The following is a 27,092-nucleotide window of genomic DNA, read 5'->3' as shown; positions in this document are numbered from 1 at the left end:
TTCCTCTAAGATCTTTCTCTTTGTATACTGGCCATACATAAGCTTACTTTAAAAACAAAATTGGAAAGATATTTCTGAACACAAAAGCATGACTCACAGGAAGTGGGACTCTAGGATAAAGTGATACAGCCCTGAAAACATACCTGTGTCACTTCAACTAAAAATTAAGTTGGCATCCTCACTCCTGAAAGCTTACCACCTTATTTTCTATCAAAAAGTCAACCACCAACTATGCATTTTGCACTGTGGACAATATCCTATAGTTTAATGCAAGCTAAAGCCCCACAGCAACAAGAAAGTCCTCAGAATTCCTTTTAATCTGTCATTAAGTCAGGATAATTTAAAAATTTTAAGATATTAAGATTCCTATGTTCCTGAACATGTTGCAACATGTTGCAAGCCTAGTCATACAGCACCATCAGCATCAGATTAATTTCTTTTCAGAAAATGAAGTGAAAATAACACTTCCATCTCAAATATAATAATCCATCTGAGGGAAGATATAGAAAAGGAAAAACTTAAAGCATAATACATACCAGTAATTCTGAAGTATTGGTCAAACAGGCCAACATTTACTGACTGCAGATCATTCAGCTTTAGCACAAGGCAGCAAGAGAGGTGGAAAGAGTTATTTTCACATTCTGAGTTTTCTTGGTTCCAAAAATCTGTTGAACGTATGGTAAAGTCAAATGAAAAAGATTAATTTTACTTCTTTCCATGACTATAATTGTAATTTTCAGGAAAAAAATATATCACGTGTAAATAAGGAAGGTAGAACAGCAGTTAATTTCCAAGCATCCAGTCTCTTAGTAAAGAGCATTTCTTGAATAACTACACGAATTTAAATCAGCAGATATCACTTATCTGTCACAAATAATACTTATGAACCACTGCCATGAGTAAAATACATGGTAATTTTCATTATCCCTCATTTACTATTTTGCTTATGGACAGGTAGGTTCCTTAACTGCTCAGGTGGTGCTGAAGACTATCAAATGACATCTGAAAGAAGCCCGGACACAATGGCACAAAAGGGTTTGAGAAAGCCATGACTCAAAGCCCCAAAGCTGACTTTTTTTTTTTTTTTAAAGATAAAAGCCTCGTGCAAGCACTTTGTGTAGGGCAGACTATGCCACTCTTCCTCAGTCAGGAGTATCAGCCAAATCTGGTAAACTCCATACAAACAGTGGACACAGATTAAGCTTGTAATCTCACTAGGGGTCAAAGTTAACAGCTGTCTTACCTGACTGATGCTCATCAGCATGATTGAAAGTATCATCCAACAGAAAGTAAATGGCCTTCGTTGAGAGAAGCACACAAGCCATCACTTCCACACTGGGAGTTTTATAAAACAGAACTGAAGACCACATGAGATGCCTCAACTCTTCATTCTCCACCTAAAATGTAAATAGTATTTAACAAATAACTTGCACACTGATCTTTCAGACAGCTTCATCATCTCAGACACAGGTTTAGATGACTAGGAAAACCATTCCAAAATTTGAAATATCGCGATGTGTTACAATCAGAGCAGAAGCTTACCTCTATCTGCTAACTGAAGCCATGGTAGATATCTGCTGAAAATGTATTTGTTTTAGAGAGAAAATGGTTTCTGTTGTTGTCTAATTATTACCCATTTCCTGGCAGAAAGAAAAGAGAAGCATCTATCTAGTGTACAAGAGACTTTCTGAAAGAGACACTGAAGACAATTTCATAGATGAGTAGTGCTTCCTACGCCTCAAGGCTATCAAGCCTTCACATGCTACTCAGTGCTTGGATATAAAAATCCTTAAGAGGCATGGAAGCACAGCTCATCACTGTAGCTCCTTTTCTAGCTATGCAGCTTCCATAGTAATCTAACTCAATTACTTTTCTTCATCGACTCCTCATGGCACTAAGACAAGCACACTTAAAAACTGTCTGCTTTAAGAGATTGGGAAAGGATTATGGTAATTAAAAAGTGATTGTTTCTCAAATAAGCTTTTCAATTGACATCTGTAGTAGGAATGTAGTCTTCTACTTCTTCAAATGCCAATTGTCAACAATTCCAGCCAACTAACGAATTCAGGTTAGAACCTATAAACTTTATTTCTGAATTAGAGATCTACTCGTTTCTGGAGTGCCTACAGCCATACAACATGCTGTGTTGTATTCACGTACACGTAATACTCAAAGTCAGGACATCAATTTAGCTAGGTACTGTCTCAAAATATAATTCCGTTCTAGTGACTCTTCCATTTCATCACTTTAAAAGAAAAATGGGAACATTCTTAGAGTAATCATATTTTCGAGACATACACTAGAACATCCTCCTGCTGTGCACCAGGCATCTTGAAAACAAAATATGCCTGCCAGCACAATTACTGCAGCAGTGAGAGTCAGTTGCACAAGTTTTTCATCAAAATACTTCCTGGTCTGGGATAACCTAAGTTTGATTAGAAAAGTGTTTTTTTTTTTTATGTTTTTTTTTTAATGAAGTTTGTTATGTTAGTTTTAAAATATCTAATTCTGAAAAATCATAAGGCATATTTTTTTTATATAGCCAGGCTAGGTGCAATACCTCTGCAATGTTGCCATGGAAGAACTCAAGTAGGGCATTTCCTTTAAGCCCAGCCACATACTGCAGAGACACAGAAGCATGAAGGTGAACTGGAATCTGGTTATCTTCTGTAATCTTCTGAATAAGAAATTCAGATGGATATAAAGATGACAGAGTCAGATGAGGCTTGTAAAAGCTAGGAGACAGACAAGATCCAGAAAACAAGATCAAAATTTAAGCAAATCTACAGCTCTTCCACTATCTAACAACTATGAAAGGCTTCTATTCTTAGTAGTTCACTCTAAATGAAATATCTTGAGCACTGCTGTCTATTCTGTCACATCATCAGCCTCCAAGCACATGAAATAAAAAGTCTCCTTTCCATAAGAAAATACATTTTAAACTGCAACCATAAAACAATAAGGAAACTGTACCTGGACAAGAACAAGTCCAGGATAACCATTCACACATAAAGACCAGAAGAATGAAAATGTACTTCATTGTACAGGCCAAAAACAATTACAATGACAACTGCAAACAGTGGCTAGGCCACATTCACTTCATGATTGTGCAACAAACCTTTCACGGGAAGTGTTACCTTGCTGACTGACCATGTCTGTTTGACTCCAAGGCATGATTTTTTGCAGCATCTGATTTGTTTGAAGCTTTGAAGATAATAATAGTCTTAACATTCTTCAGAAGTGTCCTTAGAAGGCTGTAGACTCTTAAGAAGTGGAATTTCTCGTGAGGTAGAACAAACACTGCTGTAACAAATCTGTATCCAACAAGCAACTCCAGCACATGCCCATCCAAAAATGAACCTTTCTGCTGGATGGACCCATGAGTTGGATGCAGCACAACTGATGCTAATGGAATACTGTTCAGTTTAAGAACACTTCTCAAATCTCCTGCGGCTATCAATTTACTTGGCAGTACACTGAAATCCACCTTTATTATGTATAAATGCTGTGGTGTTAGAAACAGCCAGCAGGGATGGAACACACAGGGACATTGGTCAGAAGATTTATGCATTGAAGAATAAAGTGCGGAACACAAATCATTTTTTGACCATGTTTTGTTACTGCCAGCTGACTCTGGTTGATGCAAGGTTTTCTGAACATTGGTTTTACTCCCATAAACAAGGTAGGTTGGAAAACAGCCTTTTATCTCCACATCCGCTGATGAAATGCAATTTAATTCCATAAGCTGACCAAGAAACTCTTGGAGGTTTGCACTTCCACAGTACGTTGTGGAGATTGGTAACACTGATGTGCAGTGTTGAGAATGACACGTGTACAAACAGGAATAAAAGTCTTGAAGATTCTGGGAGTCTGAAACAACAAATAAGCAGTTATCACTGTTTTTCAGCTTCAGCATTAAACAGATTTCTGGCATGAGGAAACCGAACTCTGTTAGGTCAGCATATGGAAAACACAGTGTTAACTTCAAAGCAGAAGGGATATGCTGGCAGCTTCCCCTTAATTCCTGAGGAGGAATCTCAAACACAGTTAGAAGATCATCCGTCAAAACTAAACAGGAAGCAAATTGCCTGACTTCTTTATAAATATGAATAGAAAAACTCCAGAGAATTTTGACTATGTTGATGCTCTTCACTGCTGCACTGTCAGCTGACTGAGTCTGTGAAGCACTGAACTCAAAAGTCTGGTCTCCTTCATGAAGTCCCATTTCAAAATATCCATCTTCTTTGTCTGTGGTTCTGGAGCTGGCTGGAAGGTTTCCTTTATTCTCTATAAAGGAGGGGGATGTCCTCTGCACAGTCTGTGCTATCAAGGCAGAAAGGTGCTGGGTAAAATCCTGGTTTGTGGCAGTGTATGACATGCAATTAAAAGGCAAGATGACAGTGTTACAGGGGTCAGGCACGGTACAGCGTTCTTCCTCTGAATGATCCAAACTTCAAAAGAGACAATACATCACAGTAAGTACAAACACGAGCTTAAAACCAGTATGGCTATCTACAATTGATGGTGCTGCTTGTCAGAGCTCGTTACTAAAATCAGCACATATTTTCAACCATCCTTGTAAAGCATACAGCCACTGGTTTTAAAGGCTTGCAATGTGCAATCTGACAGACACAATTTGACTAAAATTTTCATTCATCCTCCATTTCCCACCCCCATTAAGTATAGCCTACAAGTTAAAGCAGTTTACAATACAGCTATTGCTGTTTTTTCAAACTCCCAAATCCATTTTAGGGCTTAAAGGCCAAGGACTACTATACACATGAAATCACTTTTGGTTCAAAAAACAGATGCAGCATACAGTGAAAGACAGTTCTGCCATAAAGGCCATATTTTAAAAATGCAGCATTCATAGTTGTTACCAAAAAGCTAATGAGAATTGAAGCCTGAACTTATACATATAGCTTACCACATATTACCACGTCTTCCATATTCCAATAGAGAGACAGGTGCCTGAAGAGAGGAAGAAAACATCAGGAACCTACCAACTACTTATGGCTGTTGCCAGACTGCAGCAGGCATGAAAAGCTAAGTAAATGGTACGACCATTTATGAGGGTGGATAGTGATAGGACAAGTGGGAATGGTTTTAAACTGAGACAGGGGAAGTTTAAGTTAGATATTAGGAGAAATATTTCACAGTCTGCCCAAGGAGGTTGTGGATGCCCCATCCCTGTAGGCATTCAAGGCCAGGCTGGCTGTGGCTCTGGGCAGCCTGGTCTGGTAGTTGGAGACCCTGCACATAGCAGGGAGGTTGGAACTAGATGATCATTGTGGTCCTTTTCAACTCAGACTATTCTATGATTCTGTGTTAGGCTCCAGCTTTTTAGAGCTAGCAAATTCACTGTGAAGTCCTGATTGCCACAGTCATGGGCAGCTGAGTTCTGCTGTGAGGATCCTGGAATCTTTTCTAATATTTGGACATTCTATTAAGGTAGAAAAAGAATGGATTCTGCTGCTGATTTTAGAACAGATCCAAATTGTGGCCCATAGGCATTATTTCAGCACACTACTGAACTACTGCTACTGAACTACTACAAAGTGAGGCAAAAAATAAAGGAACTTGACAAAGACTAAGCATAATGGTGGCAAAGGAGGACACTCCTTCAGGGCCTTGCCCTGCCTCGTTCCCTCGTTGAAGGGAATCAAGATAGCTATGCTACAGATTACTTTGATAAAAGAAGTTTACTATCAGAAAAGCTTGCAAAAAGACTTAAAATGCCATCAAATAAAGAACTGCAATTACCTGATTTTTACATCTTGAATCTGGTATTTCAGAGCATCTCTGGGGAACTGTATGGTCTGTAGGAGTCAATGCATCGAATTGCAATGAACTGCTTGCTAGGACTGTTTCTTCACAAACTATTTCTAGAACAAATACAAAAAAACTACTGCAGTAAAACCAAAACTAAAGCCCAACATTCTCTCAAATAAGTGGAATAAAAGTTGCACAATTATCAAAATTTATCATGAACTATAAATTATTAAAGCTAAACAATGTCTTCACATAATAATCAGGATAGAAGAAAATTGAATTTTATCTGAACTACAGGAGTATCTTTAAATGCAATGCTTGTGTTAAAGACTGCTAACAATTTAAAGCTCGACGTTCTCGACGAGAAGATCATGGAACAGATCCTCCTTGAAGACATGTTAAGGCACATGGGGGATGAGCATGTGATCCTACAGCACGGTTCCACCAAGGGAAGGCTGTGCCTGACCAATCTGCCTGACCAATCTAGTGGTGTTCAGTGATGGAGCAACAAAAGGAAGGCAACTGATGTCATCTATCTGGTCTTGTGCAATGCCTTTGACATAGTTCCCTATCACATCTTCATCTCTAACTTGGAGATTTGAAGGGTGGACTACTCAGTGGGTGATGAATTGCTTGGAAGGTTATAGTCAAAGGGTTGTGGTCAACAACTCTACATCCAGGAGGCCTGTAATGAGTAGTGTCCACTGGGAGTTCCTCTTGGTACCAGTACTCTTTAACACCTTTATCAACAATAGATGATGGGATTAAGTGCACTCTCAGCAAGTTTGTTAATGACACCAAGCTGAGCAGCGTGGTTGAGACAGCAGAAGGAACGAATGCCATCCAGAGAGACCTTGATCAACTCAGAAGTTGGACCCTTGTGAACCTAATAAGATTCAGCAAAGCAACATGCAAGGTCTTGCACTTGGGTTGAGCTAATCCCAGATATGTACACAAACTATGAGAAAACTCCTTGAGAGTAGCTCTGCTGAGAAGGACTTAGGAGTCCTAGTTGATGGGAAACTGAACATGAGCCAGCAGTGTTGTGTGCTTGCAGCTCAGAAGGCCAATGTTATCCTGGCTTCCATCAGAAGAAGGGTTGGCCAGCAGCGTGACAGAGGTGATTGTTCCCCTCTACTCTGCACTTGTGAGGCCTCAGCTGGAGTACTTCATGCAAGTCTGGGGCCCCAACACAGGAAAGATGTGGAGCTTTTGGGGCAGGTCCAGAGGAGGGCCATAAGGATGCTCAGAGGGCTGGAGCACCTCTCCTATGAAGACAGGCTAAGGGAGCTGGGCTTGTTCAACCTTGGAAAGAGAAGGCTGCAGGGAGACCTCATTGCAGCCTTCCACTATTTAAGGGGAGTTTTGAAACATGAGGGAAATCAACTTTATACATGAGTAGATAGTGATTGGACAGGGGGGGATGGTTTTAAACACAAGCAAGGGAGATCTAGATTAGATGTCAGGGACAAGTCTTTATTGAGAGAATGGTGAGGTGCTGGAACAGGCAGCCCAGAGAGGTTGTGGATGTCCAAACCACGGAGATGTTTAAAAAGCCAGGTTGGATGGCACCCTGGTTAGCTTGGTCTAGTATCTGATCTAGCAGCTGGCAACCCTGCCTGTGGCAGGGGGTTGGAACTTGATGATCTTTGAGGTCCCCTCCAACCCAAGCTATTATCTGATTCTATGATCAGGTGTAAGAACTCTTAACATCACTTAGTTGTAACAGAAATAGTTTTGACAGAAGCAACCCATAGTTTTCACAAACAATTGCTCTGCTTGCAAAAACTCAGCAAAGCACTTCTAGGCAACTTCTCAGCATTTTCTCAAATTTCTGAAGGCTTTAAGTGAATTAGTATCTGTATCAATCCTTCAGAAAGTTAACCACACTCCAAGGGCACTCAAAACTTATTACACCACCCTACTCAGAACCTTTTTGAGGGGTTCAAAGCTGAGTATTAGTAAAGCTTATCATTAGTGGATATAAACGGACATTTGACATTTTTGCCTGCAATCCTTGCAGCACTACACTGAAGCAACATGGAAAATCATTTTTCAGTATTACCACTGAGCCAACCAGCTCAAGAACTCATAAGGAAAATAAAACAAGCAGAATTAGAGTTGATTTGTGTTTCTAAACTGAGCATAAGAACTCCTGCATGCATCTTTCTGGATTGATGGCAAGATTTAGCAGATGGTATCAAGCTTTTCATATAGGAAGTACAGAACATTTATTACTTGAACAAAGCATTGCATTAGCAAAAAGGAAATTCAAACTGACAGGAAAAGCAGAACATTACTTTTTTGTTTTCTATTTTCTACATAAATATTTCATCTTTTTCGACAAACCATTTGCCAGTGACATTTAATTTGAATTATATTTTACAGAAACAGTGTCTAAAAAAACTGCACAGAAAGCAATTCACTGAAATAGTATCTCAGGAAATGAATTCTATCGTTCATAATTTAAGGTCTAACAGTTAAACTAATTGCTTAGCAGATTTCAGAATTTTTAAACTGATCTCTCAAAGTTACAGTTTTAAAACCACCCCTTGGTAGCTACATACGTAGAAATAATAAATCTGTATTGTTAGAGTTGAAAAATAACCTGTCCCAATTCTCATTTATTTTCCCACCATCTACAGCAGCCTTCAAGATTTTACTGAAGGAGCCTCATGAAAAAGACTGTAGTTAAAAAAAATCCAAAAAAGGCACACCTTAAAATCTTATACAAATTTTTCAATGAAACTTGTGTGTGAAAAAGGAAGATGTTTCTCCCCATCTGTACACTCATTTGCTTTTAAACATCTACTGTCATAGAAAAGGACAACTGAACAATAATTCTGAAACCAAAGTTGTTGCTAGTGTATGTTTACAGTTAGCTCTGTATAAAACAGCAGGTCATTACACAGGCAAACTGTCTCATTCCTGTAGCTTAAATACTTAATACATCAAAGCAAGCACTGAATAGTTTAGTTGGAAAGGACCTTCAAAGATCTTGCCCAACTGCAACTGACTTCAAGTTATTCTTTAGTACTTCCCACACACATTTTGGAAAAACTGTCATCATTTTATCTGCAAATGAAAAATTACCAAGAATAGTTACAAAGGGAAATAAAGTGCAGAAGTAGCAACTAAATCTGCATCTGTTTTAAGTTATTTGTCTTTAAGTCAAATGCTGTAAAAAAGAAAAGTATTTGTAGAGTGAACTAAGAAAGCTCTACTGACTGCAGAAGTCACAGCAACTGATTTCTTCCACACCCCTCCCCCAGCCAAGCTGTTCAGGCACACTTCTCTTATATCCACCAAGCCATTAGTTTTCTGGAAAAAGTAAACTTCCACTGAGACATTTATTCTGAATATACACCCATGTCTTCAGAATAAGTCTTCTCCCAGTATTCATTTTGTACTGCACTTTAAAAGCCCCCTAAAATCTTCCCAGTAAGTCACAGTCTTCTGCAAAAGACAGAAGACCATTCAAGTTCCCAATACAAAAGGCATCTCTTTTCAAAAGAGACAGCAAAAGTAATTTTCAGGTAAGATGAGCAGGTGCTGAAGCACTACAGAAGTGCTGAAATCACAGGCTCAGCATGAATCACTGCTTCCACAACAGCCTTTTCTCTACTTTTTCCTTTTTCTGTCTTCCCTCAAGTTGACTAATGAAATGCAGCTCTTTGGAGGAAAAAAATTACTCTTTCAACTGTCATTTTGCAGATCAAGCATAGCTAAGATAAGCAACTTCAGAACATGCCTACACAAGTCAGTTTTTCGTTGAGAATCTAGGACATATCTAAACTGCAAAAAAGACCTTCACTGATTTCTTTATAATGATACAGTAAAACATCCTGAACCCAAACTTCCAGTACAGGTGAACAGCACTGCAGCAAACAGGTCAACTTTGCTGACTCACATGCAACTTCCAGCTTTTAAGCCAACACTACCAAGCTTTTCTCCTTCATTTTAAGCCCTATATCCATGCATATAATATTCATGTATATCAATGCAGCTTAAAAAAGCAGAACCAAGAGGCTCAGCCCAGCAGCACGATACATACATGATTACCTTGGCTGGAGCTGACAGGACGAGGCAGAGAGGGAGAGGAAGGACGAACAGTAAGGGAAGAACAGTTTGATTTGGAACTGGCAGCAGTGAGCCTGAAGTCCTCACTGATCTAATAAAGAAAGTATGCAGTGATTAAAGAAAAAAACTGAAAAAACTATACAGGACACACTAGAACTGGAACTAAAATAAGTCTTCACAAGCTTATCCAATTTTAGCAAAAGCCAGTGTCAGCTTTTTTGTGACCTTCTGTCACATCCAATGAAGTTTGTTATTCACATTCTTAGTGGAATTCTACTAAGAATTCAGTTTGAACAGTAATTTTCAACACTATTTCCTGATGAAATCAGCAGCAAGTTTTATAAACCATAAAGGAATAAAAACAAGAATTCTACTGCAAGGACAGAATATGTTCTGTTGTAATACCAAAACAAGATTGACTAGCTACACAGCACACGAATGCATGAGAAAGTAAAGAGGATTCAGGTTCTTGATTCTTTTCCACCTCTAAACATCCACAAGAACGTCTGAGAATGTCATTTTAGTACCCATCAGCAAAAGCAGTGAAATTACACCTTTGCAATATCTCTACTTGTCTGAATGTAAAATAAACTTATGGTCAACTGCACATTCACTGTAAACACTATTAAGCCATCCTATCTTTTCCTCCCACTTCCTCTCTCCCAGATCAACATAAAAAGGAAGGTCACAATTACTGAAGCTACAATGAAAACTAAAAGGCAATATCACAAGTTCATAACAACATTAAAGCACAAAGCAAAGAAAGTAAAAACTCAAAAGCTGCAGGAAACCTGAATGAATTCCCCTCAGACCTAATTTCTAGAAGTCTTTGTAAGTTTAAAACGCATCCTAAGCTAAGAAGCACATTTTATTTGCACCTCTTAGCACTGCTCAAACTCACCTTTTTATCAGAGTTACTCAGTTTGTACTTCACCTCCTTTGATTTCTGGATAGCTTTTAGAACTTCAACAGTGTCTAGTTCCTTCTCTGTAGTTACAATGTTATCCAAACAAACCTGGAAAACATGAAAAATATCTAAAATACTGAAAAACAAAACAGTACTATAATTTGTTTTAATAATAAAAAAGTATCTCAGCCTAATACAAACTAAGTGCATCTTAGTAAACATTAGATGCAAAAAAATTATCACATTTGACCTTGCTCCAAGCTGATATGAATTTAATGTAAACTCAAATGGTTAAGTATCTTCAGTACCCTTTTAGCACAACTATTTCAATATTAACATAATGGTTTTTAATCTACTGAAGACAGTAAAGTTCTATTCAGATCCAAGAGTGAGAAGTGTGGTAAAATAACAGCATTTTTTTGTCCTCTGAAGACCTTTTCCAATTCACACTAAAACTCCACTGGATTTTAGACTCAGAGAATCACACAATGGCTTGCTTGGGTTGGAGGGGACTTTAATGGGATGTGACACCTATAGACATGGTTTAGCAGGCATGGCACTAATGGGTTGACAGCTGGACTTGATGATTCTAGAGGTTTTTTCCAAACTTAACAATTCTATGATTACCTAGTTCCAATCCCCCTGCCATGAGCTGGTTGCCACCCACCAGTTCAGGGTGCCCAAAGACTCTCAGCAAGGCCTTGAACACCTCCAGGGATGGAGCACCAACAGCTCTGGACAGTGGTGCCAGGGCCTCGCTGCCCTCTTGAGTAAAGAATTTCTACCTAACATCTTAGCTAAGTCTCCTCTCTTTTATTTTAAAACCATTCTTCCTTGTTCTTGTCACTATCAGACCATATACAAAAGTCAGGCTCCCTCCTCTGTATAAGCTCCTAATTAGCACTGGAAGGCTGCAATGAGGTCTCCCCAGAGCCTTCTCTTCTCCAGGCCAAACAATCCCCAGCTCCCTTGTAGGAGAAGCACTCCAGCCATCTGATCATCGCCACGGTCCTCCTCTGGACCTGCTCCAGCAGCTCCATTTCTTTCTTCTGCTGGGGTAACATTCACACTGCTCTACTTATCATGCTTTAAAAAAGTTTCTTCAGGTGTCAGTTTCAAAGAAAGAAGTACACTGTGGCTTACCTCTGAGGCCCTGTCTCCAAACTGAGCAAGTACTTTGGTCCGGTAATCAGGGATGATGCTCAATGGATTGCTGGATAAGACCACCTTTTCTAAGCATGGGAGGCTTCCTATATTTTTAACTTCATCAATCTGAAAGTTTATAAATAAATTAACAAGTCAGATAAGTGAAAAATCAGCATGCCCACTGCACATTTCTTGCCCAAGTTAGCAGGCAAAAAATAATTAGTTGAATTTATTTGCAGTTTCTCCCACTGAAAGACACTGTTTGCATTCCCAAAGCACAATTAGTTTGGTATTGAAAAATCAACTGTTACCTGTTCTATTTTGTTGCTGCTGAGATCCAAGTTGACTAACGAGTAAAGTTTGTTAAGACCATACAGACTTTCCAGCTGATTTCCTGCTAAATTCAGAGTTTTGATGTTTCCTAGTTTAGTGTGAACACCTTCCAGTGATGTAAGTTTGTTGTAGGATAAGTCCAGATGAACAAGGTTATAAAGATGCTACAAAAGCAAAGAACATCCATCATAAACAATACATTAAAATTCAACAGTATCAGGAACACTATTACAGTTGCTCACTTCTTGTCCAACATTATTTTTCATGCTGGACATAGGTTTAAGCCTGTCAAATGGAAATTCCCTCAACTGCTTTTATACTGAACCAGAGAAACAGCTGCAATGAATACAAATATGTCAATATTGGCCAAGAAATTAAATTATACAGTGCAAGTAAGAAACATCCACTGTAAAGGTATTGGGATGTTACAAGGGATAAGCAACTTGGGCTTAAACAATTTTCCATAAGAAAATGAGCAACAGAACTCTGAAGAAAATTTGTTCTCTAAGCAGTCTGAAAAGAAAAACTGACCTTCAAAAGCATCATTTACCTGTAAGTTTTCTACTAGTGACACTCCATTGTGACTCAAATCCAGGAATTCAATCTTTGGAATTAATTTCTAGAAGATGAAAAAATACCTGTGATGAAACATTTTAGCTCATAAATCTGGCCAGATTTGTTTCAGTATTGGCTGATGGTAAGGAAAAGATAAAGAAAACTATCATCCTGTGCACAGTTCCTCAGGATTTGCCTCAAAAAACCCCAAAGGTTATGACAGTGCAGCAAAAGAATTGAAAATGGCTCTTACACAAAACAATATCACAAAAAATTCTGAACAAGAGAACTACACTGCTAGTACATGATCTGTAGCTTAGTTACAGAAGTAATTATTTCCTTCACAGGAATAGTAAAAGTTAAAAAAACAACCTATGTTCATATTTGACACATTCTTGTGATGAAAGCCAATCTTTTTTTTTTTTCCTCCTTAAGAGCTGAATTATCAAACATAAAACTAAGAGACTGTCAAAAATACTGAATCCAGTTTCCTTGCTCTTCATACTGTTTTAATGTCAAAAAGGCTACCACCAAGCCACAAGTTTAAACAGGAAGTTTCTGCCCTGGTAACACTCTGAAGTTGAACCTAAGAGGAGTTCTGTTTTGAAAAGAAAAAGAACATGCTTCAAGAAGCCAGCATTCATGAAAGCATTACTTACTGTGCACAGAATGACAAACTTTTCTCCCGCAGCAAAGAAAATATCAAGGTAGTCAAAGAAAAATTACCCTAAGTATTAATGAGGGCAGCTAACCAATATTTAAGAAAAAGTGCAACTGAAAAGCAAATGCAAAATCCTTGCTACTGAAATGTGCCTCAGAAGACCAGACATACTTCAAAAATAAAATATTTCTTACCACTGAATCATCAATTTGAGAGATGTTATTGTGACTCATATCCAAAGTTGTTAAATTTCTCCAAGTTGGAATAACTGCTGTCACTGGACAGCTTGCTGATGCACCCTCTGGCTCCCACTGATCAAACTCTGAGGCCTCAGGCACCAGGATTTCCTATTTGAGATGAGCATAGCAAAACGTTATATTTTCAATGAGAGCAATCCACTTTGAAAAATAGTCCAAGAGTTCTGTAAGGAATGCTTCTAAACTTCAATCATCTAGACTAAAGCTGTTCTCTTAACAAGTGAGCTGGCTGGGTCAGGAATTTTTAGATCTACAGGAATACCAACATTAGCAGCCAATCCAATTGGAGAATATGAAACAACATAAGGATGGAAAGTTATGCTAAATATATATCCCTCACCAAATCAAAGCACAGAGAAAAGAAGAGGTAAACATTCAGTTCTACATGAACATTCCAATAAAGACATCACAAATGTTCCTCTAAAGGAGGCATGTAAACACTTCTTCCATGTGCTAAAACAAAGTTGAGATGTAGAAAGATTAGCAAATCCTTTCAAGATCAGTGGTTGTAAGAAGAGTCTGTGCAAGCAACACAGAAAAGTACATGGTCTCCAAGTGGATGTTTTCACAATACAAATACTATTTTGGCATGCGCTTTAAACATGTATCAGAAAGAGGAACTCACTCTTACCTTCATTGATGTTGCTGAAAATCGAACACTCATTGTGCCTAGAGTGTGCTTTGAAGAAGTCAACCCTTTGATAAGCTTTCCTCCACAATGATTTATCTGTTTTAGAAGAAAATTTTAATTTGTACAAAATCATAAATGCTAGAACAAGAAAATAAGATACGGAAGAAACAGCAAGAAGCCTCAATATCAGATTCTCCACTCTGTTACCCATTTCGAAAGTAGATATGGCACTCCATTAAAACCTTCTTCTGATAACAAATAATCAGGAGATAATCAGACCAGAAATAGCAGGACAAATCAGATGCCATTAAAGGGCAAAAAATTGGTTATTCTTCAGAAAGATTTGAAGTGGTAAGGAAAATATTTCAGAAAATATTCACTGAACAACTGAAATTTCATTTGCAGTAGAAGTACACCATTGAAAACACTCTGAACATAATTGAGCAAGAAACACTATATCCCAAAACTGTACTTTTACAAACTGAATGTCAGGATATTTTCACACGTATTTGATGGTTTACAAATAAAAAGCACTGTGTAATAACAGATCACTTTACAATACAGCTGTAAAATACTCAAGACAATGAAAAGCAGCTCTATCTAGGTATATACTGGAAATCTCATTCTTTTTGAACACACAGTGTAAGGTAGTCTTAATTTGGCATCCTTATTTCCAAAAGTTGTTAAAAAAAATAGTCTCTAAAGAAAGGCTCCATCTAAAGATTGCACTCTCAATTTCTAGCACCAAGTCTAAGGATACAGTTATCAGTATTAAGACATATGCAGCAGAGCTTGGATTCAGGGCCTGTATAAGCAAGCAGTACCTCAGTCATACCTCTATTTGATGAAGTGATTTAAAAATAGATAGATCAAATGGCAAGAGATGTTCCTGTATGTTACTGGTTCCAAAAGGTCCTCCTGTTCCAGTGACCTGGTTACCAACATTTAAGAACAGAGTTTTAGGGACATAATACAACTCATCACAACACATTTCAGAACTGCCACCTTGTGTTTGTATTTTGTAGCACACTGAGCATGGGAAAAAAAAAAAGACACCACTGGCAAGACAAACCAAGGCTTCAATGCTGAGCTGAACACCGCAAAGCCACATCCTCTGAAAAGAACTTCTCTGAAACACCTGTTTCTTTAAAGGCAGAACTGCCTTTCATTCCAGTACAGGGGGAAAAGTGCAGAGCACTGACAATACAGGTTTGGAGAAAACAAAGCACTCCACTGATGCACATCTAATAAAATTGCATCTAAAAATTTCCATGTGCCCACTGGAGTCTGCCCCTGGAGAACACCAGCAGCACAAAAAAAGGGCTGTTTCCTTAATGTATCCTGTGAATACAATTTTGGGAGAAATCTTTAAGGTTTTCTCTGGTCTAATCTGAACCATACAAGCTCTGAAAGAACTCTCAAATGTTCATAAAGGACAGAAATGCTGAAGATGGCAATTGTCTAACAATGCTGTTCTTGCCAGTGAATCTTCAGTTCTGAGAATTCTGTACAACCAGAGAATGGCAAAGGCAACTGAAGAGCAACAGGAAAACCACACTGTAGAAGTGTGGTTTTGCTATTGCAGCTTCTTAGGTTTCCAGTGAAGCTTTCTCAGATTTTTTTTTTTTTCTCAGGGAAATCCTTTCCATAGCACATAGCAAGTAGTAAAAACACCTATCTGTTCTGAGGCTATCTTACATTTATTCTGACATGGCATTTTGGCTAGAGCTTCAAGGTCAATTTCAACTATGAAAGTGAGGGCTTGTGTTGGCTTTTTTTTTTCCAGATAAAGATGAGAAAAAAAGACAGAATTTATATTCATACATGCATATATATATATATATACACACATGTGTTCCTACAGATTCAGTGACCTAACAAACATCAGCAAAGAATACAGAGTTAAAAAAGTAATACTCATCCACACAGTCCTACCAGTACCCACATTCTGTAAGCATGACCCTACAGACAGAGCTGCTGAAGAGAGCATACCACACAGCAAATCAGCATTTTTGTTAGAAAACTACATACATATTTCAAATGGGCAGAACAAGCATATTTAATATGAACTTCTAAATGATTGTTGGGGTTTAATTATCAGTAAAAGCTCTTGTACATTCAAACTATGCTCCAAAAGTTTGCTAAGAATCATGTCAAAGGCTGGAAGGAACAATGTCTCCAATATTTGTGCACATATAGCTCACCTTTAAATACTTGAGCCTACAAGTGAAATCCAGAATATGACCTAGGTCTGTTTTGGCATCTCCATTAGCACACGTAGGCTTCCCCTGTAGCAACTGTTGAGTGACAGCATATAACTGCAGTGGTCTAATGGTAAAGACTTCTCCAGCCATTAATAACTGCTCTCCTGAAAAAGAAGAGTATGACATTAAACACTGCTGCAGTGAGGTGCACTACTTCAGTGATTATAAAGAATAAATGGTACACAGAAAATTTCAGGTTAGAGAGGAAACAACTGTTTCATGCTCTAAAAGTTCAAGACTCACAAACCAAAACAGCTCCATTTTTTTGCCACTTTGAACAGTTTAATTAGATTTTTTTTTAAACCAGAACATAGCTGTTCAAACAGGCATTTGTAATACAAGCCTGAAGCTCCTAGTGCAACAAATGACTAATGTTTTCCTCCTTCACAGAAGTACAATCAAAGTTCACATAATCTAAGAGATATCAAGCTTTTCTTCCAAAAAGCTTCAATCCATTCAGAAAATGCAGTATTTGTTTACTGAAACAATAATTCTTGCAGTTTTAGTAATTTTGCCTAAATGCTCAGCTATAGCAAACAGTTTTTCTGAGAGCAAATCTTTCATCACACTAAAACCAATGGACCCTAGACACAAAGGCATCATCTGATATTTGTAAAATCTTGTTTTATTACAGAGCTATCATTAAACAATAGAAAACAGCATCCTCTCCAGAAGCACCTGAAGAGTTAACATAGAGCACAGCAGAACACACACAGGAATGAATCCCTCTTTTCTTCCCTTTAAGGACATCAGACTGACTTATAGACAAGTGAGCACCATCTCTCATGGTAAGCAGAGTTCTCAGAAATGCTGAAAAATACAATTCCCTTTGGCCTCAGGGGGAGCAAGCCCAAGAGTTCATCTATACAGAAAAGGGAGAATATACCCATATACAGCAGTGACACTGCATGGGCTACAAAGACAGGACAGATTTCTTCAGCAATTGCCATAATGTCCCAACATTTGCTGAGTGGACCCTCTGAAATGGCTGTATCTGAAGTTAATTTTGAGCCAGAACAATCTTGAACATCGAGGGAGGTGATCCTTCCCCTATACTCTGCCCTGGTAAGGCCTCATCTGGAGTACTGTGTCCAGTTCTGGGCTCCCCAGTACAAAAAAGACAGGGACCTCTTGGAAAGAGTCCAGTGGAGGGCCACAAAGAAGGGCCTGGAGCATCTGCCCTATGAAGAAAGGCTAAGTGAACTGGGTCTGTTTATCCTTGAGAAGAGAAGACTGACAGGGGACTTGATCCAGGTCTATAAATATCTAAGGTGTGGGGGGAAGAGCAGTGAGGCCAGACTGTTTTCAGCAGTGTGTGGAGACAGGACAAGGGGAAATGGCCAGAAACTGGAGCATAGGAAGTTCTGCACAAGATGTGCGCAAGAACTTTATGGTGAGGGTGACAGAGCACTGGAATAGGTTGCCCAGGGCGGTTGTGGAGTCTCCTTCTCTGGAGATATTTAAGACCCACCTGGACACCTACTTATGCAACCCAGTGTAGGGAACCTGCTTGGGCAGGGGGGTTGGACTCGATCTCTGGAGGTCCCTTCCAACCCCTACGATTCTGTGATTCTGTGAACAGCACTCTGAAACATGCTTCACCTATTGCCTCAGCCATCTGGAACATCCATTACTATCTAGCACATCCTTAGAGACAAAACAAGCATGGTTTAATCATTCCAAACCTCCTCTGTCAACTGAACAGTTAGAGCTATTGCAGGTATAGGAAGTGCATCCCATTTTCATCTTCCATAACACCTTATTTAACTGACAGGCCTCCCATTTCCCAAATTCTGGAATAATAATATTTGGATACGTAAAGTGCATTTAATACACTCTGTCTCAGCACTCACTGGTATACACCAAACTTCTCTATACAACACACCAAGATGAAAAGTCTAATGAAAGCTTCTAATTGGCAATACCACAGCTTATCCTTTTAATCTTTACATATCAAAAACTCAGATCTCTACTTGTCTGGAAATTAAATACCATAGATGCATGAATGCACACAGATAGAGGAAAACTGTCACTTCATTCACAGCTAATTCTTCCAAGTTATTTACCTTTGTGAAAGAGCTCTTCAGCCAATGCAGCGGTGATCCCATTGATCTCCTGCAAAGAATAAATCATTGCAATTAAGTTTTATTTATATACTTTTAATTACAATTTTTCAATGTGCACCTTTTCTGCTTTTCCTTTTTGCTACAGTGCACAATTTAATACAATGGAACTGTGACTGTGTCTTACTGATTTCTCTATAACTTGAAAATACTTCATACAAATGACCCCAAATCAGTTATTTCATACATTTTTTTTTTTATTTCCGAGATGGAATACATTGCACTACATTTAATTAATCAGATTCTGCATGTATTAAAAATACAACGGCAGCTACAGCAACTACTACTTATCATTACAGCCTAGCTTGAAAGAGATCTCAGCTATGAAGAAGCTAAGTAAGAATATTCTCCAAACAAACAGAAACCACAAAACACAGGAACTAAGATTTTGAGTGTCAATAAGATGAAAAAACACCAATCCATTAACAAGCCTACAAGGAAGAGAAATTAATTCAACTTCTATTAAGCTCACTGCAGAAAGCAAGAGACCACTTCACCATCCTCTACCTTTTTCTCTATCTTTCTGGACTTACCTACTTGCTCAGCTTCCACTTCAGGCACTGACAGCTCCAGGAGGAAAACAAAACACTGAACCCCCAACGCAGGAATTTCTTCCTTCTAAATTTGAAGGTGCACAAAGATCAGTGCACTTCCTATCTGAACATACTTCTCTCCACAAAAGAAAACACATGCTTTGTGCAAGCCCACAAATTGTCCTGAACACTTCTATCAGTTCACTCTCAAAGGCACACAAGGCATAAAACAAAACCATTTGTGATAGTGAAAACTCCCCCAGACACACACACTTCATTTTAATATAGCTGCAGTGTAAACAAATAGTATGGATCATGAAACGAGTATCTGATGTGTTTGCTTCACTGATTAGTCCCTCCATTTGTAAGGAGAGAATAAATTCACAAGGGACCTAAAACACTTTAGCTCATTTCAAGAGGTAAGCATTTTAGAGAAGCACATTCTTAATTTAACTGACACCCCACTTACAGAGGATGAACAAAGCCTCCACATTGTTGTACCAGAAACAAGCTAGAAGGAGCTGCATTCCAAACTACCACCTCTTCTTTGAACCAACCAGTTACACCCATCTAGCCTGCTCTCTTTCATTACCTGAGACGCACAGAAGATATCTGTATAAAACTAAAACAAGATCATAAATTGGATGGCTTGGTGACTAGCACACAAAAAAAAGCTACTCTATTCCTCTGTTAAACTCACAAGAGACCTCCTGTCTTAGCTCCAACTACTTGGATGCTTCAACCCCACGGAAGCCCCATTGTTTGCAGGTGCTTCTGACCAGTAGTTTCTGGGCACTCTATTTTCATGCAAAAGTTCATATCTGCAAGTTAAACCAAATTTCTTCAAATGACAAAATATTAGACAGCAACAAAATAAGCACCCCTGTATCTCCACAGACATTCTGTTCAATGCCAAGATGTGATGTTTTGCATTGCTATCACATGCAACTGTGACTCCTTGCCACGTTGTACCTGACCATTCCCTACAATCATAGAATCACAAGGTTGGAAGCAATCTGCAAGATCATCTAGTCCAACCGTCCTCCCATCACCACTACTGCCACAAGCACTAAACCATATCTTGCAGTTCCTCATCCAGATGCCTCTTGAACACTGGTAGGGACAGCGACTCCACCACCTCCCTGTGCAGCCATTCCAGTGCCTGACCACTTTCTGAGAGAAAAAGTTTTTCCTTATGTTTAACCTAAACTCCTCTGGTACAACTTGCAGTCATTTCCCCAGGTCCTGTTTGTTGCCTGGGAGAAGAGGCCAAACCCCTCCTCACCACAACCTCCCTTCATGAAGTTGCAGAGTGCAATAAAGTCTCCTCTGAGACTCCTCTTCTCCAGACTAAACAATTCCAGCTCCCTCAGTCACTCCTCATAAGACCTATGCTCCACACCACTCACACATTCAATGGCCTCAATGTCTTTCTTGTAGTGAGGGGCCCAAAACTGAACACAATACTCAAGGTGCAGCTGCACCAGTGCTGAGTACAGAGGGACAGTTACCTCTCTGCTCCTGCTGGCCACACTATTTCTAATACACGCCAGAATGGCACTGGCCCTCTTGTAGCTGGAATCACATCAGCAAGCCTCCAATCCTCTGGGACCTCTCCAGATAACCAGGAGTGCTGGTAGATGGCACAGAGGCTCAGCAATCACCCCCCACCAGCTCCCTCAGCACCCTAGGATGGAGCCCATCCAATCCCATGGACTTGTGACAGTCCAGATGGAGGAGGAGCTCTCCAACTGTCTCCACCTGAATCACCAGGGGTATATTATGCACAGTATCCCAGACTTCCAGATCAGGGCATAAACTGTTCTGAGGATAACTGACCTACCTATTAAAGGCAGATGTAAAGAAGGTGCTGAGGACCTCAGCCTTCTCCTTATCCTCAGTGGTCACATTCCCTGCTGCATCAAGTAAAGGATGGAAATTCTCCTTGGTTCTTCTCTTACCACTGATGTATTTGTAAAAGGCTTTCTTATTCCCTTTTACTGCAGTGGCCAAACTGCTTTCAAGGTGGGCTTTTGCCTATCTTCCTCCCTGCATACCTTAGCAATTTCCTTGTAATCTCCCCAAGTAGCCTGTCCCTTCTTCCAGAGGACATACTCTTTTTCTTCCAGAGTCTCAACAGTAGCTCCCTGCTCATCCACACTACTCTTCTTCCCCTACAGCTTGCCTTACAGCACTCAGCCTGTTCTTGTGCCTTTAAGATTTCCATCTTGAAAAACATCCAGGTTTCCTGGACCCCTTTACCCTTTAGGAGTGACTCCCAAGGGACCCCTGTAACAAGTGTCCCAAACAGGTCGAAATCTGCCCTCTGGAAGTTCAAGATGCAGTTTTGCTGGTCTCCTCCTGACATCACCAAGAATAGAGAATTCTACAATTTCATGGTGACTCTGCCCAAGATAGTCCCAAACCTTCACATCTCCAATACATACGGGCCTCAAAGTGTTTTAAATATATTTAAGATAAGCCACCTATTTCTACTTTGTATAGTTCTACTAACCAGGGAAATAAAATTAAGCAATTCCTACTGGAAACACTACAAGAAGAGGAACTGTAGCAGCCTTTCTACCCAAACTACCAAGGCAAGAGCAGTGATTTTACTGTCTCAAGAACACATCAGATCATCTGACAGAGATACTTAAAAGATCAAAGTTCTACAGGAAGATTATTTTCCAGCAGAATTGCTGTGGTAAATATTTAGCTTTACTGCTGAATAGCTAACTTTTTTTTCTGTAAATATTTGTAAACTCCAAACAAAAACAACTGAGTTGAAGTTTATACTTCAATCTCCATTCCCCTCAACCAACAAAATGCAGAGTAAGCAACACCTTTGCTTCTAAAATACAGAAACAGAGAAGCTTTCATACACAAATAATGCCAGACCTTTGGAAAAGTCTTACAAAAGCACAAATACTACAGCAAAAGAAAAAAATCAGCTGAACAACAGGGGAAGGAATAGGAAGATGTTCAGCCTGCATAAAAGAAACTTTGTTGAAGCTGCTGCACTGAAACATTAATGAAACATCAGAATATCACTGCTGAAAGAACAGCCAGAGGAAAAAAAAGCAACTTTTCAGTCATCAGAAAGCTTGTTCCACCTCATCAGAACTGCTCCTACATCACCATGCACATTTTTAATAAATTTAATACCTCTAATTCATTTAGAGGACTCGATCATCATACACTCAGTGCTTTTCGATCAACTCTGCAGGGTAATAGTAATGCTATGGACTAAACCCACAGTTTTAGCTGAGTTTAAGTCTGAATTCTAACCAGGATGCTTATATTCACGTAATGCAACTTCAATAGTTTTTAATTTTGTTGCTAAGGCTTAATCAACATACTTAATGAACCATTTGTGACTCATTTCTGAAGCCTTCATAAGAAACTACAAAGGGCAATCTCAGCCACCACGCCAGAGCAATTACTGCTCTTTCATTCCACTCAGCTCTCTCCAGTGCATTTTCCTCTCAATAAAAAGTCCACTCTCTCCCTTGCAATATGAAGCAGTACTGCAAAAAAGGTTAACGATGCACAAGAGACAAACGAGCAATTTGCAATATGAACATGAAAGCCATGGCTTCTTTCTTCCTTACTGTAACACTGTCAGCTGGATGGAGCAATGTCTCCAGGGGCCTCTACATTAGCATGCTCTCCTACAGAAGTGCTATTTTTCTTCATTTAGTCTACTGGAAACTGTTTCAGTGTGAACCACAGCTCTGCCCATTACCGCTGAGTGGGGGAGGAAGTGGATCAATTACATAAGGTTCCTTCTGAGAGCCAGTGCTGTTGACTTCAGCCTAACAACCAATTCAGCTGCAGATTTATTCACTGCTTCCAACTATTCTACTAGGGATCTTCTGATCTTACTATGGTGACAAGTAGTGTGGGTAGGGACTGTACCTACTGCAAAGACGTTGGTGTAAAGAAAAAAGCCAACAACTTAATGCTTTCATTATATTATGCAAAAGGCTGAAAAAGAGTTTCAGTTATCCCGAAAAGACTGTGTGAAATTCCCTCTAAGTTGGAGAACTAAGGAAGGACACTCAGGACCGCATTCTTATATGCTAAAAACAAAACTTACATAAAAATGAAAGTGTAAGAAGTGTGATAGAACTTTCGGAACAGTAACAGGGAACTTGACTAGAAGAGTTTGCAGATAGACTTCTAATTCCTTTTGCCTCTTCTCCACCAGACTTTTGGAATTTTTTCCAATAATCTTCTTCGGAGGTAACAGGTTTTTATCTAATTTCTTTTCTGAGACGAGCTGAAAGACAAAGACCAGGCTTATTACTTCCTATGTGTGGTAACAACTTACACAGAAGAAGCAACTGAACATGGACGAGTTTCTGTTTGAGGCTATAGTTATTCAGGCCCATTTCTCACAGTTCAAAAGGGGGAACGTAACATGCACAGTTAATATTGCTCAATCAAAAAGGATTTAGTACTGTGCTATCTAATAGACATTCCCACTGCTACTGAGGGAAGAAAAGATGTCCTATACAACAGAACTGCTTTTGTAAAAGACTAAGGCCACAGTTTTAAGATCCTTACCTTTTCATGTAGGTCATGGAAATCACTGTAGCGATGTTTGACTGTCCACTGATGACTGCCAACACTGACCTGAATGATGTACACCTGAAACACAGAATGTAAAGTAAGGAAAGGAACTTGCAATTTAAAAGAAAAGCCAACAGGTACACTATAAGGCTACATATAAAGCACGTAGAATCTAATCTCAGTCTAATCTTGCAGTTAACTTAAAAGCTAATCCAAGCTCTAATGTGATTTTGCTGAGGTAGGACACCTAATGCCATGCATAAGGTTGCTCCACAAACAAAAGCACGCAGCTGCTGCTTCTTTTAAAACCAAGTTATTCTTGCAATCCAAAAGCTAAAGCAAACAAGATTTCTAAACTGTTTCTTAACATTTCTGGTAGCCAAATCAGAATTCATAGCTACCCACAAGCCTAAGTTAGCAGCATCCCTTTTTCTATCTACCAAGCTGCAGAGTAGGCACAGGAGTCTGGCAAGCATCCTGTTCCCACTTCACAGTTAGGCAGGAATCCTGTTCTGAACTTTTCAGAAATCCAGGTGAATCCTCTAGTTGGTTGGGCATTAATTGTTTAATTCCTTTCACAGTAAAACACAGCATAGCTTCCTGATCACTACTATTGCACCCAAATACTTATAATTCTCTAAACCAAACCAACGCTTATTTGGACAAAGATATTTTAAACATATGTAGCAAAAGCAGAACACAGCATTTTCATTGCAGGTGACATTCCTGTTGAGCACTACAGATTGTGCAGTAAGTTCACAATTCACCTTTGGAGAAACCAGAAGTAAGGCAATCCCAAAGAAACTTCAAATGCAGAAAAGAAAACAAAGTAGAAAACAGACAAGGATCAATAAAATTAGTTGTATATTTGCATGAAAGCAACACATTAAACTTATCCAGTTTAATTTCACTCCTTGGAAAATTTAGCTTAATCTTGAAAGCATTTAGTACAAATGATAACTTGTTGCCCCATCACACATAATACAGGCATGATTCATTGCTACTATGAGAATGAAGCACACTTGCTGGTAATTCCACTTGAAGAAATGAAAACCAGAGTGAATTTTCAATTTGTTACATAAAAGGCAGCCAGTTAGCACTCACTGCTAGCCAAGACCAGGAGAGTGTCACACATTAAACAGAATGCCTCTTGCATTTTAGAAATGAAGCTGCTTCAGAAGACTTAATTGGTATGAGATGCATCTGACGCACAGAGTTGCTGAACAAAACACGTCCTACAGAGCAGCAAATCAAGATGTCTGACTGGTGCGTACAGCAAAGGACACGTCAGTGTTTGGGTGAGTGTTGCAAATGCAGATGAATGCCTACAAGGATTAGTTTCAATTAAGGCCTGCATATGATTTCCAGGCTGGTTGAGAAACCGCCAGCCAGGATTATTTACTTTGCTGATGACAAACCAAAAGAGGAATAATCTCTGAGTGTCAGCAGTTCCTCATATGCCTGAGGAAAAAGCAAGAGGGGACTCAAAGAAATCATCAGATTAAATTCAGAACCACAGCAGTACTATGCACAGAAGCCAGAAGAATACTAGTTATTTTCAAATGCTGTGCACTGAACTATGGCAGATCAAGCAGCATAGCTAAATACAACACAGACTGAATGTGCAATGAATAAAACTTTGAGATATTGAAAACCCAGTAAACTCCATAGCTCCCAACTGCAAACTCACGAGACAACAAAGCTAGGAGCTTCCTCTCCGCACTCAATACAAAGCAAACATACAACAAAGGTTCCATGAAAGCTTTTATCAAAACGACAAGCCCTGAGCACTTCCAGAAACACAGATGGAGCCAAATGGACAGTCTGGTCAGGAACACATCTGTTAAGGCAGATGTTTCAGATAAGCCAACTCCTCACAGCACTCCCCATGTAGAACACTGCCGCAACCAGCCATACAGCCCCAGCCCTCAGACAGACTGCACATTCATCTTCAAACTGTCATTATCTTGAGGAACATCAATGAAACAGACTTGCATGCTCCAAAGCCTTGTTTCAATTCATTCTAGAGCAAAAAAGACATATTGGGCTTTTAAAGAAAGCCAGATATGTAGTGACTTTTTCATTTAACTGAGTGGACTAATAGGCCAACAGTTCAAGACTGGTGAATGTCAGCCTAGCCACCAAGCCACCTGCTGCAGGCACACATGGGGAGATGAAACCATGCCACGCCTCCTCCCAGCCATTACCATGTGAGATCTCCACCTGCATTTATGACAAACTGCATTAGTCTGCAGCTAAACATGAAAGCATTCACACCCACAGGTTTTCAATCTGGAAGCCTACCTCCCAGTGCCTTCACTAAACTCTTAATTGTAATACATTTTGCAAGTCTTTCTACATGTTGTTACCATATCTAGTGCTATATTTTCTCATTGTTTTCTTACCTATACACCAAGGTTCTCATAGTTAGAATCATAGAATGGCCTGGGTTGAAGAGGACCACAATGATCATCTCATTTCTACCCCCTGCTATGTGCAGGGTCACCAACCAGCAGACCAGGCTGCCCAGAGCCACATCCAGCCTGGCCTTGAATGCCTCCAGGGATGGGGCATCCACAGCCTCCTTGGGCAGTACTCACTCCCTTACAGCATGCCTTTTATCCTCCCCAATCTATACTAGTAAAATGCTTATGTAAAATTAAGATGTGTAGCTTCTAATCCAGCTGTTAACAAACACTGATGATCTCAGACTCCTTTTTGTCTACACCACACACAGTGAACAAAACCCTGTTCATCTTGCTTTGTACAGAGAACTGGCCTTTTTGCAGTATCCTCCTTCCAACTCCACAAACTTCGGTACCACTGAGAGAAAAACAAGTACCTGACAGAGCTGCCTACATCCACAGCCCAGGGCACAGGTGCAACCGCAGCCAGCAGGTCCCACATTGCAGAGCAATGATGCATCTGCTCCTCCCTGACTCCTCAGGCATTTCGTTTACACCCATCTGAGGAAGCCACAGTCTTCTCTTTAATTATCAAAGTTAACATTAAAAACAGCTGCACAAGACAAGAAAGGCAGGAAAACGATTATAGGCCAAACAAATGCACAGAAGGAAACAAATGAAGCATTGGCAGCCTTGAGGCCTTCTAGTAATCTGCCAGTCTTCAGTCAGCACCTAATCCAACTAGCACACACAGGGGAAACACTCAGTGAAGGTGCTCAGGCTTTTCTAACCCAACAGAAACACTGTCAATAAGCGTATATCTTTTCTGCTGGATTAATCCATACCTTGC

At 39.5% G+C, this 27,092-nt stretch overlaps 1 protein-coding gene across 1 annotated transcript in view; it reads right to left on the bottom strand.

Moving 5' to 3' along the window:
- The window catches only part of NISCH (nischarin), a 31,987-nt gene that overhangs the window by 3,042 nt on the left and 1,853 nt on the right, over positions 1 to 27,092 (bottom strand). The window contains exons 2-19 of the mRNA XM_031609442.2: positions 23,832 to 23,915; positions 23,362 to 23,544; positions 18,673 to 18,721; positions 16,547 to 16,710; positions 15,178 to 15,273; positions 14,343 to 14,438; positions 13,649 to 13,801; positions 12,789 to 12,857; positions 12,217 to 12,402; positions 11,903 to 12,031; positions 10,754 to 10,867; positions 9,835 to 9,943; positions 5,764 to 5,885; positions 4,928 to 4,971; positions 3,138 to 4,451; positions 2,561 to 2,735; positions 1,244 to 1,397; positions 537 to 665 (exon numbers count right to left, since the gene is read on the bottom strand). Coding sequence (XP_031465302.2) covers positions 537 to 665; positions 1,244 to 1,397; positions 2,561 to 2,735; positions 3,138 to 4,451; positions 4,928 to 4,971; positions 5,764 to 5,885; positions 9,835 to 9,943; positions 10,754 to 10,867; positions 11,903 to 12,031; positions 12,217 to 12,402; positions 12,789 to 12,857; positions 13,649 to 13,801; positions 14,343 to 14,438; positions 15,178 to 15,273; positions 16,547 to 16,710; positions 18,673 to 18,721; positions 23,362 to 23,544; positions 23,832 to 23,915 — 3,370 coding nt within the window. The remainder of the gene's footprint in view (positions 1 to 536; positions 666 to 1,243; positions 1,398 to 2,560; positions 2,736 to 3,137; positions 4,452 to 4,927; positions 4,972 to 5,763; positions 5,886 to 9,834; positions 9,944 to 10,753; positions 10,868 to 11,902; positions 12,032 to 12,216; positions 12,403 to 12,788; positions 12,858 to 13,648; positions 13,802 to 14,342; positions 14,439 to 15,177; positions 15,274 to 16,546; positions 16,711 to 18,672; positions 18,722 to 23,361; positions 23,545 to 23,831; positions 23,916 to 27,092) is intronic.

This window comes from Phasianus colchicus, chromosome 11, assembly GCF_987193195.1.
Source record: "Phasianus colchicus chromosome 11, bPhaCol1.hap1.1, whole genome shotgun sequence".
Taxonomy (NCBI): Eukaryota; Metazoa; Chordata; class Aves; order Galliformes; family Phasianidae; genus Phasianus; species Phasianus colchicus.
The sequence above is the reverse complement of the archived record's forward strand: the minus strand, read 5'-3'. Positions and strand labels throughout refer to the sequence as shown.